Source organism: Meles meles, chromosome 6 (assembly GCF_922984935.1).
Source record: "Meles meles chromosome 6, mMelMel3.1 paternal haplotype, whole genome shotgun sequence".
NCBI lineage: Eukaryota > Metazoa > Chordata > Mammalia > Carnivora > Mustelidae > Meles > Meles meles.
This window is the reverse complement of record NC_060071.1, coordinates 116,318,822-116,336,277: the sequence shown is the minus strand read 5'-3', so window position 1 is coordinate 116,336,277 and position 17,456 is coordinate 116,318,822. Positions and strand designations below refer to the sequence as shown.

Sequence of the window (17,456 nt, the reverse complement as noted above, 5' to 3'; positions counted from 1 at the left end):
GATTTTACTGTGAATTAAGAGGTTTAATTATACTCTAGTACAGAATGAATACATTTTCTCAGTGCATGAGGAAGATCTTCAGAGTTAAGTTGCAAACTTAGGGAGCTACATGAAAATGGGATAATAATTGTATCTGCTGTATATAATTCTGTGGGAATTAAGTACATTAAGCAATGTAAAATGCTTAGAACACCTGACATGTAGTAAATGCTCAATAAATATTAGCTGTGATTGTTAAACATTCTTTTGCAGATATCCACTTGGTTTCATTCCTTACTTCCTTTGGATCTCTGCTGAAATATTAATGAGGACTTCAGTGATTTCTTTTTTACCTGCCTAACTTCATGACTTTTATATCGTAATATATATTGACTGCTATTCACTGTCTGTATCCATTTCCCACCTCCATCACCCCTAACTGGAATGTAAGCTCTATAAAGAGGCATTTCATCTGCTTTGCTCACTGTATTATTCTTAGTACGTAGAAGAGAATCTGGAATATAATAAAGAATCAATAAACATTTGTTCGAAGGGCAATAGTTCCTATTTGCAAACCCTAAACCATCAGGAGTCCGTTTACAAGTCTGTCACCCACACAGTATTCCCCAAAGGTTGGGACTAGACTTTTATTTTTCTTCGCTTCCCAGCACCTAGAACCCCACACAATGCTGTGTGAGTAAATACATGAACCAGTGAGTGCTACCTACGTCTGGGGCTTTTTCCCAATTCCCTAACAGCTGTTTTAGAGTCTCTTCATTTCACAGCCACCAAGGAGCTTTTTCTTGTTGCCTCTAATGACTGTGACAGCGAAGTCTCTAAGCACTGTTTCAGACTCGTATTCAGTGTTCCGATCCATTTGGCCTCATTATTTTTGACATTTTGCCCTCCTCAGCCCCAAATCAGGGAGATGAAGGAAATGTCACATTTGCTCTAAAAAGAAAACAACCAAGAGGACTTTTACTATGATTCTTGTGAAGCTGCATACCCAGGCATGGGGCAGAAACAGCAACAAATAAATATGAGAAGGCTGGAGGCCAGAGGACAGAGGGAATCATTAAAACACACCAGTACAGGTTTTCAAGACTAACACTGTCAGCACGGTTTGGGTGCCCAGTTAAAAGAAAAGAGTGATCCTTTTCTGAGATGTGACACTTACATGAATGCTCTTCCTAACTTAAAGACCCCTCCCCTGGAATCAAACCAAAAGAACACCTAAGTTCCTCAGGCCTTATCGGAGTCTGCTTGATGAAGGATACTGAGTTTGGAAAAAAAAACAAACAGAAACAAAGTAAATAATAGAAAAGGGAGATTTTGTATCTCCAATAATAAGCATGGAAATTTCTACATGAACATGCTTCTTTCTTGTCTTTTGCAGACAAGTATGTCAGCAGAGGAATCCTTTTACTATGAAGTTGTAGAGATTAGCCATGATAAAAAAACATTTTTTTCTTCTTCTACCTTATAAAAATTTATTTTTACATCACTCACAAAGGAATAATTAAACTTATAAACTAAGAACACATTTTCTTTTCTGAAATCTTTCTCTAGACTAAAGGAGATACTCCTCTTCATGATTTCACTATAGCTCGTGTACAGCTCCTACAGGACATTCATGAACTACACTATAATGACTTGTTACACGTATATGCCTACCAGTTGGATACTCCTTGAAATAAGGAGCCACATATTACATTTTATTTCTCTTTGTATATCTAGTACCCTGTAACTGTGTCTAGCATATTATAGTTCAATAAAACAGTGAAAAAATTCACTACTCTTTATTGCTGAGTCATTTCAGAGGGCAACCAAACGCTTAACAAAAACTTTTAAAACACATTTTTCTTGCCTCTATTCATTTAAATGAAACTAATTTTAGGAGAGCTCATCCAGCATTTTTGATGAAGAACACACTGACTATGTAAGTATTCTGGGAGGTTTTTAAAGACCTGTTTCTTCTCCGGGTCACCCGTTTCCAATCTTCATGTCTTAGACTATGATACTGGACTGACAACTTTAACAGTTCTTACTTCTTTGCCAATGATTCTGTGATTAAACACTCTAACAGTGAATTACCTAAGAGATATCTCCACATTAGCAATGGCTGCCATAGTCAGTGGCATACAGGTGCCAAAATCTTATGGATGAACTCAGTCTTAACGTAGAGAAACCTGAGGCGTAATACCAAGCAGCAAAGCATTAATTGCACATTTTCACACAGAAGCCACATATTTAAAGCTAATCTTGACCACTTTTACAAAAGATAAGCTACACAGAAAATGGATTCTCCCCTGTGTGGACCCTATGCATCATTTAATTCTTCAGCTCTTCACCCTTTTGGAGCACAAAAGTCTCATAATCACCCTGGACACTACATACCTTAATGAGAGATTAATTCATGTTTTTGGTCTCCTAAAACAATAGCAGAGGTTTTAGGGTTTGCTTATATATCAAAACTAATCCTGACAGGTATAAAGCAGAGTTGATTTAGAGTAGAAAAACAGCTAAGTAAAATAATGAAAGAGAGAAACAGCATTTAAGTTCCTGAGAAAGTTCTCAAAATGACTCAGAAAATTGGGGCGCCTGGCTGGTGTAGTCAGTTAGGCATCCAACTCTTGATTTTGGTTGGCTCAGGTCATGATCTCAGTGTTGTGAGTCCAGAGTCTGCTTGAGATTCTCTCTTCCCCTCCCTCTGCCCCTCCTGCTAGTGCTCACTCTTTCTCTCTCTAAAATAAATAAATAAATCTTTAAAAAAAATGACCCAGAAAATGAAAATTAAAGGATTTCCAAAGGGGGGGGGATGCATAAAATGCTGCTGCTACATTTATAACAGAATATGAAAAAAACTGTCTCCTGGACTATCACAGGGAGAGGAGTCACTAGCTGCTGACCACAAAAAGGAAATTCAAGTTGTACTATTCCCTGCTGCCAACTGTACTATAAGGGTTGCTTGCTGGGAAAATATGCTGCACTATGGATCAAAGTTGTAAGGTGTTCATATCCCTTTAAATATTTCCAAGTCCAGAAGCCTAGCTTAAGGAAATAATGTGGACAACTTTAGGAATACATTGTAGCATTATTTATAAGAGTAAAAAACTGGAAATAACCAAACTGTACAATCTTAGGAGAAAGAGCAAGCAAGCAACTGCATATGCATCCAGGAGATACACAGTCATTAAAAGGGATATTTATGATGATTATTTTTTAGGGACCTGAGAAAATGGATCCACTATTGCATTAATAAGTAAAAAAGAATTCAAATTATTATATACAATATGATCAACTACTAAAAGGGGTAACTATATAAATGACTAAAGGAAATATGTCAACATTTAAGTAATTGTTGCCACTGAGTAATAGGATCATGGGTGACATTTTTTTCCTTGCCGGTATACTTACCAACTTCCATATCTTTTAATGAGCGTGAATTATTTTGTTAATCAGAAAAATAAGAAAAACAGGAAAAGGTTGTGATGCTTCAAGAACAAGTAAAAGAAGAGATAAAATTAATATTTTAATATTTTTTGAACCAAACTACAAATTCAGTCTGGTGTTTTAAAGTGAAGGAGCATCGTGAACTATTTCAACTTTGTTTCTAATTGGTCTGGATATGAAACTGGAAAAGTATCTGTGAGATTCTGTATTGTGTTTTGTGACCAAATGCTCATATAACCCTTAACTGTAAGTATATAACTTGGCTTAGAGTTGGCTGATGAATTCCATGGTCTTTTGTGTATATGTGTGTGCGAGAGAGTGAGAATGTGAGACAGACTGCCTGAAAGAGGGAGCCTTAAAAACAACAACAACATGCAATTTATATCAGGTTAATTTGGATTTTTAGGAGGGAGAAACAGGATTTAGATTACTATCCAGTGATTTGGATAAACACCTGCATTATAGTCCTCACTTTAAATTTGTTTTTTTTCCCAATTCCTATTTGTGACATAAAAAATGGACCAAGAAATAAATTAATTAGTCAAACAGCTTAAGTGATTAACAGCTAATACAATGTTTTCTAACTGATGGGAATGAAATAAACAAAATTCAATAATTACTGGGCACTTACTAGAACTAGATACTGTGTCTAAAGTGCTTTTAATCCAGTGAGGGAGACAGAGGTAAGCAAGGGCTAAACACTAAGTCAGGGGAATGCACAGAGGAGGGATGCTTAGGGATTCAGGGATGATTTCTGGAGTAAATGGTGTCTGAGCCGAACTGAGACTACGGATTCTTCTCTTTCATTCCCTACTTTTCACATATTTAATACATCCTTTATTTATTAATAGTAAGTAAAGGCCAATTCTAGGTTCACCCAGAGCCTGTGATAGATTCCCAATTAGGATCAGTGTACTTTATGTATTTTCCGAACACCCTACATTAATTCTACAGTAGCATTACTTAGACTGCAGAGAAATTGTCTGTTCTCCCAGGAGATCAGGGATTCCTTGAAAGTGGGGTATCTTGCATTTCATGGACTCCCCAGTACCTGACACCGTGCCTGAAATATAGGCGTGCTCCATAAATGCTGGTTACTGTTCAATACATACTAGCAGTGCTTATTCCTCCACTTGTAAGACTTATCTTCTGATTCTTTACTTTCCTTTAATATAATTTCCAAGTTCCAGAAATTATTTATGAGATGCAAACTTGTATTTCACATATGTTTCAGTTGCCCATAATTGCTAATGAAGATAGTGAGAGCAAAAAGGTAAGCACCTGGTGTGTTTTATTTCTAGCAGTCCTATATAGCCAGTTAGTGATGTGGATGAATGTTTGTGTCCCCCTAGAATTCCTGTGTTTGAGCTGTAACTCCCAATGTGACAGTATCTGAAGATGGGGCCTTTGGGAGATGATTAGGATTAAATAAGCATGAGTATGAGAATGGGGCCCTCCTCATGGAACTATGCCTTTACAGGAAGAGACACCAGAAAGCTTACTCTCTCTCTTCCAAGCACACAAAGAGGTCATGTGAGTACACAGCAAGATGGCAGCTGCCTACACACCAAGAGACTTCAGATACCTTGCCGGCTCCTCAAATATGCTTTGATTATATTAACAGTCACACAAGTACACAGTTGCTTGAACAAAAAACTGCCAATAATCAGTAGTAATATTATAACAAGAATCACAAGTCATGGGAATTAAGGATTCCTTCCAACCGAAGAGAATCCCAGTGTAGAATCACTAGTTCATCTAACTCACTTTGTTTTTGCCTCCTTTAATAAAGAAGGGTCATCCGTGGCCAAATATACTCTTCTTTTATCCACTTGCATTCTTCGAGCAAGAAGTTGAAAATGTTCTTCAACGTGTACCATGTATTCCTCAATGGGATGGAAGGCTGCTTCTGTTCCCACTTTGTCTGTGCGTCTGACATGGACTCTGGGGGGTAAAGGAAAAAGTCAGATTCTGCTGATGATGTTCTGATCCACTGGATGCTTTTAGGTATTCTACCTTATACCTTTACTTATGGTGGCATCACAGACATTTTATTTATTTATTTATTTGACAGAGAGAGAGAGGTCACAAGTAGGCAGAGAGGCAGGCAGAGAGAGAGGGAGAAACAGGCTCCTCACTGAGCAGAGAGCCTGATGCGGGGCTCGATCCCAGGACCCTGAGACCATGACCTGAGCCAAAGGCAGAGACTTAAACCACTGAGCCACCCAGGCGCTCCGGCATCACAGACATTTTAAACTAATTTTTCTTTCATTTTGCCATTAGAAAAAATAAAATATTAAAAAATTCAAACAAATACATTCTAAATATATATGCATGTTAACACAATACAAGGAGAATTAGAAAGTAAGCTTTTAAAGAATGCTTTCTTGTAAAGTAATTGCCATATCCATGAATAATGGTAAAATAAAAGGGAGATTCCAGAGTTATACTCCATATGGGAGCAAAATACCAACCAGCCTTCCAGAAAAAAGTTGATGTAACTTTTTAAGATTTTTGACAACAGGGTCGGCTGGGTGGCTCAGTGGGTTAAAGCCTCTGCCTTCCACTCAGGTAGCCCCATGTCGGGCTCTCTGCTCAGCGGGGAGCCTGCTTTCCCCTCTCTCTGCCTGACTCTCTGCCTACTTGTGATCTCTGTCTGTCAAATAAATAAATAAAATCTTAAAAAAAAAGATTTTTGACAATAAATGATACAAAAATTCACAGTTGTTATTACAGAATATTAAATATATTTTTTCTAACATTTTGATGCCAACTTTTCTTTTCCTTCATGACACCCTGTATAGTTTTTTGTTGTTGTTGTTTTGGTTTTTTTTTTAAGATTTTATTTATTTATTTGACAGACAGAGATCACAAGTAGACAGAGAGGCAGGCAGAGAGAGAGGAAGGGAAGCAGGCTCCCTGTTGAGCAGAGAGCCCGATGCGGGGCTAGATCCCAGGACCCTGAGATCATGACCTGAGCTGAAGGCAGAGGCTTTAACCCACTGAGCCACCCAGGCGCCCCACATGATACCCTTTATAGTTAATGTAACTGCCAGTTTGTAGGATTTGAAAGTTGTTTGAGGAAAACATAGACCTGCACAGATTCTTCCTATAGCACGATCAAGGCAGGCAACCTTTTAAAAATTCTTCCTATATTAAGTTCATGGAAACGTTCTAGCTTTCGTTGGATGCATTATGAATTTCCTTTTGCTGTTTTTCACTCTATCAAACACAAGCAGATATTGATCTAATCTGTCCTATTTTTAAAAAAAGCTCTAAAACTGTAAAATTGGGGACAAAGATTTACTTGAATATGTGCTGACTTCCATAGTACTCTCCTCCCATCTTAGTGCTTTCAAAGTAATTGTAATGAAAATAATAATGGTCAGAGTTCATTTTCATAAATTAAAACTCTCCTTAAATTTGCCCTTCCTGTATCCCCCCTAGCAAATTACTAAATCACTATTCATACATGGGAAAAAGGAAAAAGGTAGATTTGTTTCCCCTTAGGTCACAGAATATGAGCAGGCCTTAGGTTAAGCGAAGGGACAGCTTTTGATTATGAGTCTGGAGTGAGGGTCTATTTTCACTGCAGTTAACCTAGTATTTCTGTAGGTATTCTTTCCTTTGCATTCCAGACTATAGTTCAGATGTAAATACCACTGTATGAACACATATCCTATCATCTTTTTCTTCCCACATCCTTCTTAATCACTGCTTCTCTTGTGAAACTGGAATTGCTTACTGTGCTCCATAGAGGTGAAGTCGGATAGAAAGAACAATTCCACAGAATTTCAATGAGAAGCTTCATGAAAGAAGCACTATTTGTTACTCATGATTTCACCATGTAGTTTCTTCAGCTCTAACATTTAAAATAGGGATCGGGGTGCCTGGGTGGCTCAGGTCATGATCCCAAGGTCCTGAGATGGAGTCCCAACTTGAGTCGGGCTCCCTGCTCAGCAGGGAGTCTGCTTTTCCCTCCCCCTCTGCCCTTCCGTCCCCTCTTGTGCACTCTCTCTCTCAAGTAAGTAAGTAAATAAAATCTTCAAAAGTAAATAAAATGGGTATCAGTAACTTCCATACATATGAAGACTAAGACAAAAGGGAAGATGTGGGGTAGGAGATATGAGAATGAAAATGAAAACAAAGAAGAGCTGTAATAACAGAGAACGAATCAAAGGAAGAGGAGCATTTGAGGTCATGGCAGAGTACTACTCATCAATGTTCTCAATTCTCCAAATACTCCTGAAATTAGGCCGGAATCAAGAATTTGAGAGAGGAGCATAATGGTCTTTATGGAAGAATCGGAATGTTAGGCCTATGAAAGATATCAGAAGTCATTTTAATTTAATGTAAGTCTTTCATCAGACAGTTAAGGAAACTGATGCTTCTGAAGACATCAGTGAACAAAAAGACAACATAAGGCAAAGGGAAGCTGGTTTCTCTAACATACATTTCAACCTAATTGTCACAGAAGTAAAAGTTCTTGTACTTGCCTTTCACTACAGTTGTGCCTTCAATAACATGGGTGTGAACTGTGTGGGTCCACTTACACACAGACTTTTTATAGTACAGTACTATAAATGTATTTTCTCTTATGATTTTCTAATAACACTTTCTTTTCTCTAGCTTACTTTAAGAGTATAGTAGATTAATAAACATAGCATAAAAATGTGCTAATTGACTTTTTGTGTTATGGGTAAGGCCTCCAGCCAACAGCAGGCTATTTATTAGTAGTTAAGTTTTGGAGGCGTCAAAAGTTATACATGGATTTTCAACTGCATGGGGTGGGGAGGGTCAGCTCCCTAACCCTGCATTGTTCAACAGTCATCTGTATTAGATGTGAAGCTCTTTCATGGCAGGGAATCTGATTTTATTTATTTCCAATAGCACCAAATACAATGAATAAATTAATGAATGTTGGGTTGACACAAAAATCGAATTGTTTAGTACTATACGAATAGAAACCTTAGATACCATCTAACTTAGTTTTTTTTTTTTTTTTGCAGTTTTAAACGAGTAAAGAGTGGCACTCAAGGAAGACCCAGAATGATCAAGTATATTGGTCAAAGTCACAGGATTTGTTAGTGGTAGAAGTTAGATGGTACCCCCAGATTCTTGAATTCTAGTGTCCTTCTCTTTCATTCCAGCACCCTACCTCAATGTACAAATAATTATCTGTGGTACTTCAATTTTCTATATTTGGCTAACCCTTAATATGATGGATGGTGCATGGACAATTAGGGTAGCTTTCTGGTACGGCAGAAAGCTTCTAAGAAAAATTAAGATGGTCTATGTCCTGGTTTTGCCTTTATGAACTCTGGAACTTTGGGCAGAGATACTCTTTCCTTTAGCTTCCTTACCTGTAAAATGGTTACCTCTGCCCACTTCACAGGACTGTGTTATAGGATCAATGAGATAGTGCAGTTGAAAGTATTTTGGTAATTTAATTACTATACTGTTATCTTTCAAGATCCTGTTCAAACATTGAATCTATGAAGACTTTCCTGATCCAGATGGAAGTACATTTCTTCTTCCCTGAAGCTCTCATGATACTTTTTATACTTCTCTCAGGTTATATATCACATCCTACCCATATAATGTTATCTCTGTATGTCTTTTTTCCAATTGACTGTAATAAGCTAGAAGAAGCCACTTAAAAAAATTAATCTCAGTAAATGTTCTGCAAATAAGTGAATGAATCAACACATGTATTAATATTAATCAATAGCTGACTGTATTACAAACAGTATAAGCTACAGAATGTCACAGCCTAGCTTACAAGTCTATTTCCAGGAATTACTTTAGCATCAATCTCTCTGAAAGGTAATAATATTTAACAGTACATTTTTTTCCACTGAACTAAAATCTTTTTATCCTCCTTATCATATCATCACTTTTAAGGCAGGTATTACCTTCCCTATTTTACAGATAGAAAAATCAAAGCCCAGTACCATTAATAAGTTAATTGGTCCAGAATTAGGAAAAAGCCAGGGATACTGCCCAGGTCACTGAAGTCTCAGTCCAGTACTCTTCTCATTAGGCAAAGGAAATTTTCCCAAGGTATGAAATCTGGCACCAGGACTCAGGAAAATTCCTCTTTCCATAACTTTTTTATTTTTGTGTACAGGAGCACATCCTTATGAGCAAAGATACTCTTTTGGATTCTTCTTGGTCCTAGGATTTCCAGATATATCTCCCTGAACATAAGCATGAGACTAATTGCATATGTACATGATAGTTCCCAAGTGGGCCAAGAGATAATTTTAAATAATAATTTTAACATTATCTTACATTATAAATTGTCCTCTTATTTTCAAAAATAGCTTCCAGGACAGAAAGGAAAACAGAACATCAAAAAAATGCAAAATAATCACTAGTGGTAATTAGTGAAACCTAACAAAAATTACAATAGAAAAGCTATAAATATGACAGCTTCATCTCATGGCCTTGTTAGGATAAGACATGAGTCTTGTATAACATTCAAAATACTCTCAATAAAATAAAATTTTGCTAGCTTCCCCAGAAGAGACAGCTAATTTCAGAAATATGGGTTTAATATATTTGTTGAATGAATACATAAATAAGTGAATGAGGGTAACAAAGTATGATGTCTAAGTGAACAAAGGAAGAATGATCTCTTCATGACCTAAGGGGAACTCTGGAATATCTGTATTTGGGTTGGGCTCTGAAAATTAAACTATATATCATAAAATTTACAATATAGTATAAAGTATACATATCTCTGCTACTACATATCACTTTATGAGGAATAAGTCAGATTCTTACCCAATAACTGGATGTTTGAAGCCAAGCTTCTTGGTAGCCTCTTCTATTTCCTTTTCCAGCCAAGGTTGTGGGCGGATCAAGTATTTGACGAACTGGGACACCCACCACACTGCAGGATCACCATGGACTCGTACGAGCCGATCTGCAAGGTCTTCTGGTACAGCCAGGGGTAAATACGGTGGACGAGGATGGAGACTGTCTACAATGGGGAGCTCAACCACCTGAACATTTTTGTCCTTGACTTCACCTGCACGAATATCAAAACATACCATCACCATACTGCTTTCCTCATACAACTACCATTTAAGAAGAGCTCACTCTGGATGCTTTCATCCTCACAGCCACTCTAAAGCAGTATTAAAACTCTCTCTTTACAGAGGCAGCTATTCACTTGCCCAAGGTACTAGCACAGAAATGACAGAGTTATATTTCACATTTAGGCTGGTCTGCCTCTCAGCTCCACGATGTTTTTTTCTTTTTTCCCTGTCATAACATAGCTGCCATATGAACACCTTATACCCCAGATAAGGACACATCCAGCACTCAGACTATCTAATCAGAGAACAGCCGTCCTGCTGGTGAACACAGCCAGTGAGGTAAAGTTCTGTTTTTTTAATTGTTTTTGAACTAGACAATAAAGTGTTCTCAAAACTTCTAGACTGTCATTATAGGAAATGGCTCTTGTATTACTTTCATGATATAGGACAAAGATTCTAGAGATACCTAAAGATTATAATTATAAATCAAGCTGTTATATCTTTTAAAGATAAAAAAAAGGTAATTCTGAAGTCTTTTTTCTTGGCCAAATTGTCTTCCTATCTTCAATTATGATAATATAATCTATGTTGATTGTTGACCTGGATATTAATTTAAAGTTAGAACAGAGACTAGATGCTAATTTTTGAAGAAGATGAGTAGTGTCAGAATCCAATTTCTACATATCACTATGATTATTGCCATTCTATCAATTTTATAATGCAATGAGATGAACATCCCAAAATGGGATAAGCCAGTGACTTTAGAGTTGAGTTTACATACTGAAGACCACAGAGTAATTACTAGAAGACACAAAGACATCAGGCAGAGAAATTTCACAAATATAAAATGTATTGAATTAATACTTCAATAACAGAAAATATTAACCTGAACATATAAAATAACTCCACTTAAGATGTTATCCTTAGAATCACAGTTAATCACCGGACCATTAAAAAAAGAATGTATTTATAGAGAATAAACCTAGAATATGTTTAAAATGTATTCACTAGAACACAGTCCTCAAATTCTGGGGGTTTTTTTTGCACATATGCAAAATGTTTAAAGGTAAATTATATGACCTGGGAAAGTAATCACTTAAACCAACTACATGATTATTAGAAAATTAGTTGGTCTAACTGAAAATTTAAAAATGTCTGGTTAATATTCTCTCTCTGGTATGTAAGATTCATTTCAGGATTCTTAGAACAAAGCCCTTGAAACATTACATTTGCTGCATGAATAAATGGCAATAAAAAAAATTTACCACCAGTATTGCAATTCATCTAGGGTGTCAGTTAAGAAAGAGATGGGCACACACACAAAAAAGGGGGGGGGCAGGTGGGCACCTTATCAAATGAGAAGCTGTAATTAAGGGGGGGGGGGGCGCCTGGGTGGCTCAGTGGGTTAAGCCACTGCCTTCAGCTCAGGTCATGATCTCAGGGTCCTGGGATCGAGCCCTGCATGGGGCTCTCTGCTCAGCAGGGAGCCTGCTTCTCTCCCCTCACCCGCCGACTCTGTCTGCCTCTTTGCCTACTTGTGATCTCTGTCAAATAAATAAATAAAGTCTTAAAAAAAAAAAAGAATGTATGGGGAAAGAGTGTACTACTTTAAGCTCTAATAATTTCCCTAAGACAAGGGAAATTGGGGTGCTTTCTCTGATATCAGGACATGATAAGAGATGTAGTACATGAATGAGAGGGAAAAAAAAAAGGAAGAATGGAAAAATCTAGCCTCTCCTATATGACCATAAACAAGAGCAAAATTAATAGGGCTACCTTCCTTTTGTGATTTCTTCCTAACAAGGTTATTCTAAATGCTCTGTGTAACTAGCTTCATCTTTCACTTATATAGAAGTATTACCCTGTCTGATTGCCCCAAGGCCTCAGCTTTCTTACAGCTAGTCCTACTGACAGCTTTCAGATATAAATGAAAACTATGTTTATACCTTCAGGACAGAGGATTCAGTTTATTTTTGTTGATTCTTTGTTCACTCATTCATTCATTCATTCAGTTGTTCAAATATTTATTGAACACTGCTATATTCCAAACACTGTATGAAGCAGAGTATACAATGATAACATAGTTCTTGCTCTCCAAGATTTCTAGTTCAAAATCCTCTCCCAGAACTGACTGCTTTCAGTAAAAGAAAAATAAACAAAATAAAACAAAATACCGTCACCAAAAACCACACTATTAAAAAGATATCAATACTCAACCGCCTAGTAAAATATTACAAATTTATCATTTTCATATCAATACCATTTTCATTCATATAAAAAATAGAAGTTTAGTTCCTTCAATATTGATATATTTCAAAATAAATGAAAATAACATAGTACATTTTATGTTAGAAGTTTCCTTTTTTAACTTGGTTTACCACCTAACATTTTTTATTCTACTGGAATACATATCAAAAGAACTTAAATCTGGAACAGATCCTAGAGATAATTTTGTTCAGTGTTTTCTAAACTTTAGTCCTTAATGTATGAACTTTATAATTTTTACCATATCTATGCATTGTCTGTACTGTTTAATGTTTTAAAAATTCATTTTAAAACCTCCATGGTTTTATTTTATAGATGCTAACTTCACTGAAAACAAAACCATATTATTAAATTCTATATAGACACTATTCCCTGTGAAGGGCTCTGAGCCTAAGCCAGATTTCTGTTTAAAAAGGAGATTATCAGCGACATTAAAGGGTATAATTGCTTTTTCCGTTATATCTCCTATGAGTTTGAAACCAAAGGAGAGACAAAGAAGAATATAATGGCAATTAAAATACCAGCTTGATTACTAATAAGGATAAACTACAGAATGTGGTTCTTTGTTTTGGATTTTTGGGCTTTTGGGTTTCCTAGTAGTTTCCCCCCAGCCTTATGTAGAGTCTGTCAACCATGACCTCCTACCCAGGGGAGGAGGAGGAACATGCCTTCTGAGAGGGGGCTTTACTGGGAGAGAAGCCAGAAAGGGCTGTGCTTCACACGTTTGGTTCCTTTTCCTAAACTTACTAGTTATACACTACTTTCCCTCCAAGTGGAAGGGAAATGAAGTAGACAGAAAGAAGCAAAAAAGCACTTCAGTATTTACCCCTTGAAGTAACAGAATTCTTTTTTCTTCTATCGAAACTCTTGAGGAACAGAAGATTCCCAGTACCTGTTCCTACCCATCTCTACCCCTAATTATCCAGGGTTAAAGAACTATTAAAGATATCTTGATACCAAATTGAGAATTTTTCTGACATAATTAGAAAGACTGAAAAAGCAACTTTCTCAACTATGTGATTCAATGTTTATTTTAATCTTTTATCAGGAAATTATCTGAAATGCTTTTTAATCTCCAGTAATCCGTGGTAGGTTCAGAGTTTGGGAAATACATTTTTACTTAAACTCCTTCATTTTACAGAGGAAATAAGCTAGAGAGCTTAAGTGAATTTCTCAAAGGTAATAAAGCTAATAAAAACGCCAGGATTAGACTCTAGTATTTACTATATTACTTATATTACATTCTGCTTTCTGGAACCTATATATATATTTCGAAGCACTTATCTATGTCCCCTTTTGATCAATCAAGAGAGCCCTGCCATTCTATTAAGGCTTTATTTAGTGTTGGGGGAAAAAAAAAGCAGCATTGCATTAACCTTCCAGCAAGAGAATGTTTTATATACATATAAGTCATACAAAAGTCAGCGCTATGCATTTGGAAAGAATCACAGCAAACTAGCCTAGGTATTAGATAATTGACTGCCTAGTTCAACTTGAACTGATATGGTCATTATTCATTATTTCAGAGACTCATTTTCAAGACTACCTTTTCTTGTTGCTAATTCTGTTTTATAAGGTCATTCTCTTTGCTAAAGGCAGGGAAGACTCAATAGGCTTGTTAGTACACTTACAGCCCTCTGCCAGTAGTAGATTGTTCTTTGACAGGGAACATCTCCACAGCTGCAGGCAAGTGTCTCTAGAGAAGCCCTCTTCCCTGCTGCTCGATTCATAGCAACACTATTTTTTAAAAGCATTACTCTGTCATCATTCCATGTACCATAAGACAGAGACACTAGCCCTGGAATTAGCCAATTAGAATTATTAATCATTAGTAGATTTAATAGAAAGATCTTAACATCTACCATGAACAAATAGGTTCTGCTATGATGAAAAATGTTTCAAAGATATGGGGTCCTAGTCCATGAGATTTCTTCTCCATTTACTGTTTTCTTTTCTCAGTAGCTACTCAGTGACTGTATCACTGACTTGTGAGAGAAACAGAACTTAGAGGAGAAAATCCTCTGAAGACAGAATTCATACAGCTAGGATGGTCAAAATAAAGTGGTTTGGAATAGGGTTGCCAGATGGGAAAAATCTCCAATAAGACATCACTACCTGGAACTTAAATTTCACTTGGGAGGAGGAGGGGATTATAAGCAACACTTTGGCAATTCTGAACCAAAAAAGCAATCTGCTTTCTGGTCTCAAGACTCCTAAGGCAATTTCTTTCAATGCCCACATATGTCCATACTTTCCTCAAATAGGTACAGATGGGTAGGTAGAATGAGGTTTTAATCCCCTTTCTAGGGGTTGCCTTGAATGGCTATAGATGGTACATGCCATCATACCCAAGAGCCTTTCCAAAGACTATGCCCACTGCCGAGGCTCACAGCCCTACTTGAGGCTGGACCAGGGGAGAGACATCAAACAAGTATGGTAAAGCAAATGCCTATTCGCACAGTATCTTGACTATAGTGCATAGTGATTATGAGTATGGGCTTTGGAATGACAAAAACACTTGTGTTCAAATACTCTATCACTTAACAGTTGTGTGACTTTGGGTAAGCTATATTTAACTTCACCCCTGTTTCTTCCTCTGGAAAATGGCATTGATAATAGTACCTTATTCATCTGTAAAATGGGATTAATTATAGTATCTTATTCATCGAGTTATTTTAAGGATGAGATATTACATGGAGAAAGCTGAGCACAATGCCTGACACATAGTAATTCTCAGAAAATGTTACTTCTTTACCCTGGGATCAATTCTGCTGAACAATTCTCAAGAACCTAGTAGAGTTTGGTCAAGAAAGAGATTATGTGCCAAAATATCATATTCTTTGAAAAGTAATCAAAGTTCCCAATTTCAGTGAGCCAAAGATATGCTCCCAAATATACTAGGTATAAGGAGATAGAAGATGTACACCCAAAGAAAATCTTAACACATTATGTTTAATTAATTAATGTTTACCATAGGCAATAGAACAATAAGCAGCTTTTATCTTTTCAAAATATTCAACAAATGTTCTAACTGAAGGGTAGGGACTCTGGCTCCCTGGAAGTTCTGATATCTTATTATCACTAAACTGACTTGAGCAAAATTCTGTCCTACACTGAAAGCACAGAATGACAGAAAATTGTCTAAACTAGTAATATGTATCACAGCAGAGAATTTGTATGCTTAAATTATATCTACAAAGACTTTCTGGACTTCTTGGATTTATATTCTTCAACACTTTGTGGCCAAATAAGACTGCTTAAATTCTTACTTCACTCTCTGAGACTTGTTATGGGAAGTACGAGTAAAAGGAGATCAAGGCCGAAAGCTAACTAGCTGTGGTGATACCTCTAGAGGCACTGGGGAATTTTCTTGATTTTACTTGGGACACAGTAAGATGGACATTAAAAAAAAAAAATCACATAAATATGTGAGGTATATTCCTCGGGATTTTTAACAATGATGACCTTAATAGTTGTATCTTCATTTAATGACTGAGCTCTGTTCTCATTTATAATATGGAGGAAAGATATACTATTAAAAAGTGAACAGCTGGGCTACTTTCTTTTTGTTGTTTCAACCACTGCAGCTGATAGAGATTTCTTCTTGAACTTGAATGAGCAACTGTCGCCTGCCATATGAATTCCATCACTGCTCTACTTAAGCGACAACTCAAAAGACTGTTATTACTGCCAGTTTGAAGCCTTCAACCAATTGAGTAAAAGTTCTAAATTCAATCATATGAAACAAAGTGCAATGCTAGCAACATTCTTAAGAATTAGCATATCACACTATGGGAATGATTGTGCAGCATTCTTATGAGGTATTTTCTGCTTTTACTAGTACATAAATCCTTGCAAAGGCAACGAGGCTCATGGTTCACCGACCTCAATGTTATTCTGACAGACTGGATATGGAACTAAAAGAATGGCTAATGGAAAATATGTAATATCTTAGTGAGTTACGCAGTTCAGGATAAGGCAGGCAGGACAGTGTCAAAAGAAAAAAGACCAAAGAGATTTTTTGCTTCATGCCATTGAACAGAAGGCTCCCTGCAGTCATTCTGCATGTTTCTGAAACAAATTTAGTCATTTAACTTTTATATACATATATGTTACTTTGCCAAGATTCCAGAGAGTCCACAGACAGCTTGCTCATAAATGGGACAGTGCCAATAGTTTCTCTGATGAGTCACACTGCATTGGCCCTATAACTCCATGTAGAGATTTGGAAGAGTGTTCTGGTTTTTTGTATTTTATTTAAATAATTTAGTACTTTTTCTTAACTTAGAAACTCCTTCTAATCCAGGGATCCCAAAGAATTTTAGAACAGCTTTTTTCATGGGGAAAAAACAAGAAAACAAAGGAATGGAAAGCAGAAAGAAAGATAAGGGTTAATTTCATCAAATGATTAAAGAGCCAAACCCCAAACTCTCTTTCCCCCATTCTCATTAAAAAAAAAAAAAAAAATCACAATTCCACTTTCATATTTCTCTTACACCTTCACCACAAGTCACTCTCCTTGAAAGATAAAGGCAGGAGGAACGACCTTCATGATAATAGTATTTTATCCCTTGAGGATTCCTCAAAGAGATGACTGAGTCTATTGTTGGGCCAGGGGATCTCACAGGATAGTTGTCAGTTGGCATGCTGTGTTCCCTTTTGCTTTGGGGGAATTCTATAGCAGCCTTTGTAATTAGCACTTAGTTGGAGTTA

At 36.6% G+C, this 17,456-nt stretch overlaps 1 protein-coding gene across 7 annotated transcripts in view; it reads right to left on the bottom strand.

The window, feature by feature from the left end:
- The window catches only part of FUT8 (fucosyltransferase 8), a 398,079-nt gene that overhangs the window by 10,801 nt on the left and 369,822 nt on the right, over positions 1-17,456 (bottom strand). For all 7 annotated transcript variants that reach the window (XM_046008252.1, XM_046008253.1, XM_046008251.1 and 4 more), the window contains 2 exons: positions 10,222-10,468; positions 5,200-5,376 (listed from right to left, as the gene is read on the bottom strand). In XM_046008252.1, coding sequence (XP_045864208.1) covers positions 5,200-5,376; positions 10,222-10,468 — 424 coding nt within the window. The remainder of the gene's footprint in view (positions 1-5,199; positions 5,377-10,221; positions 10,469-17,456) is intronic.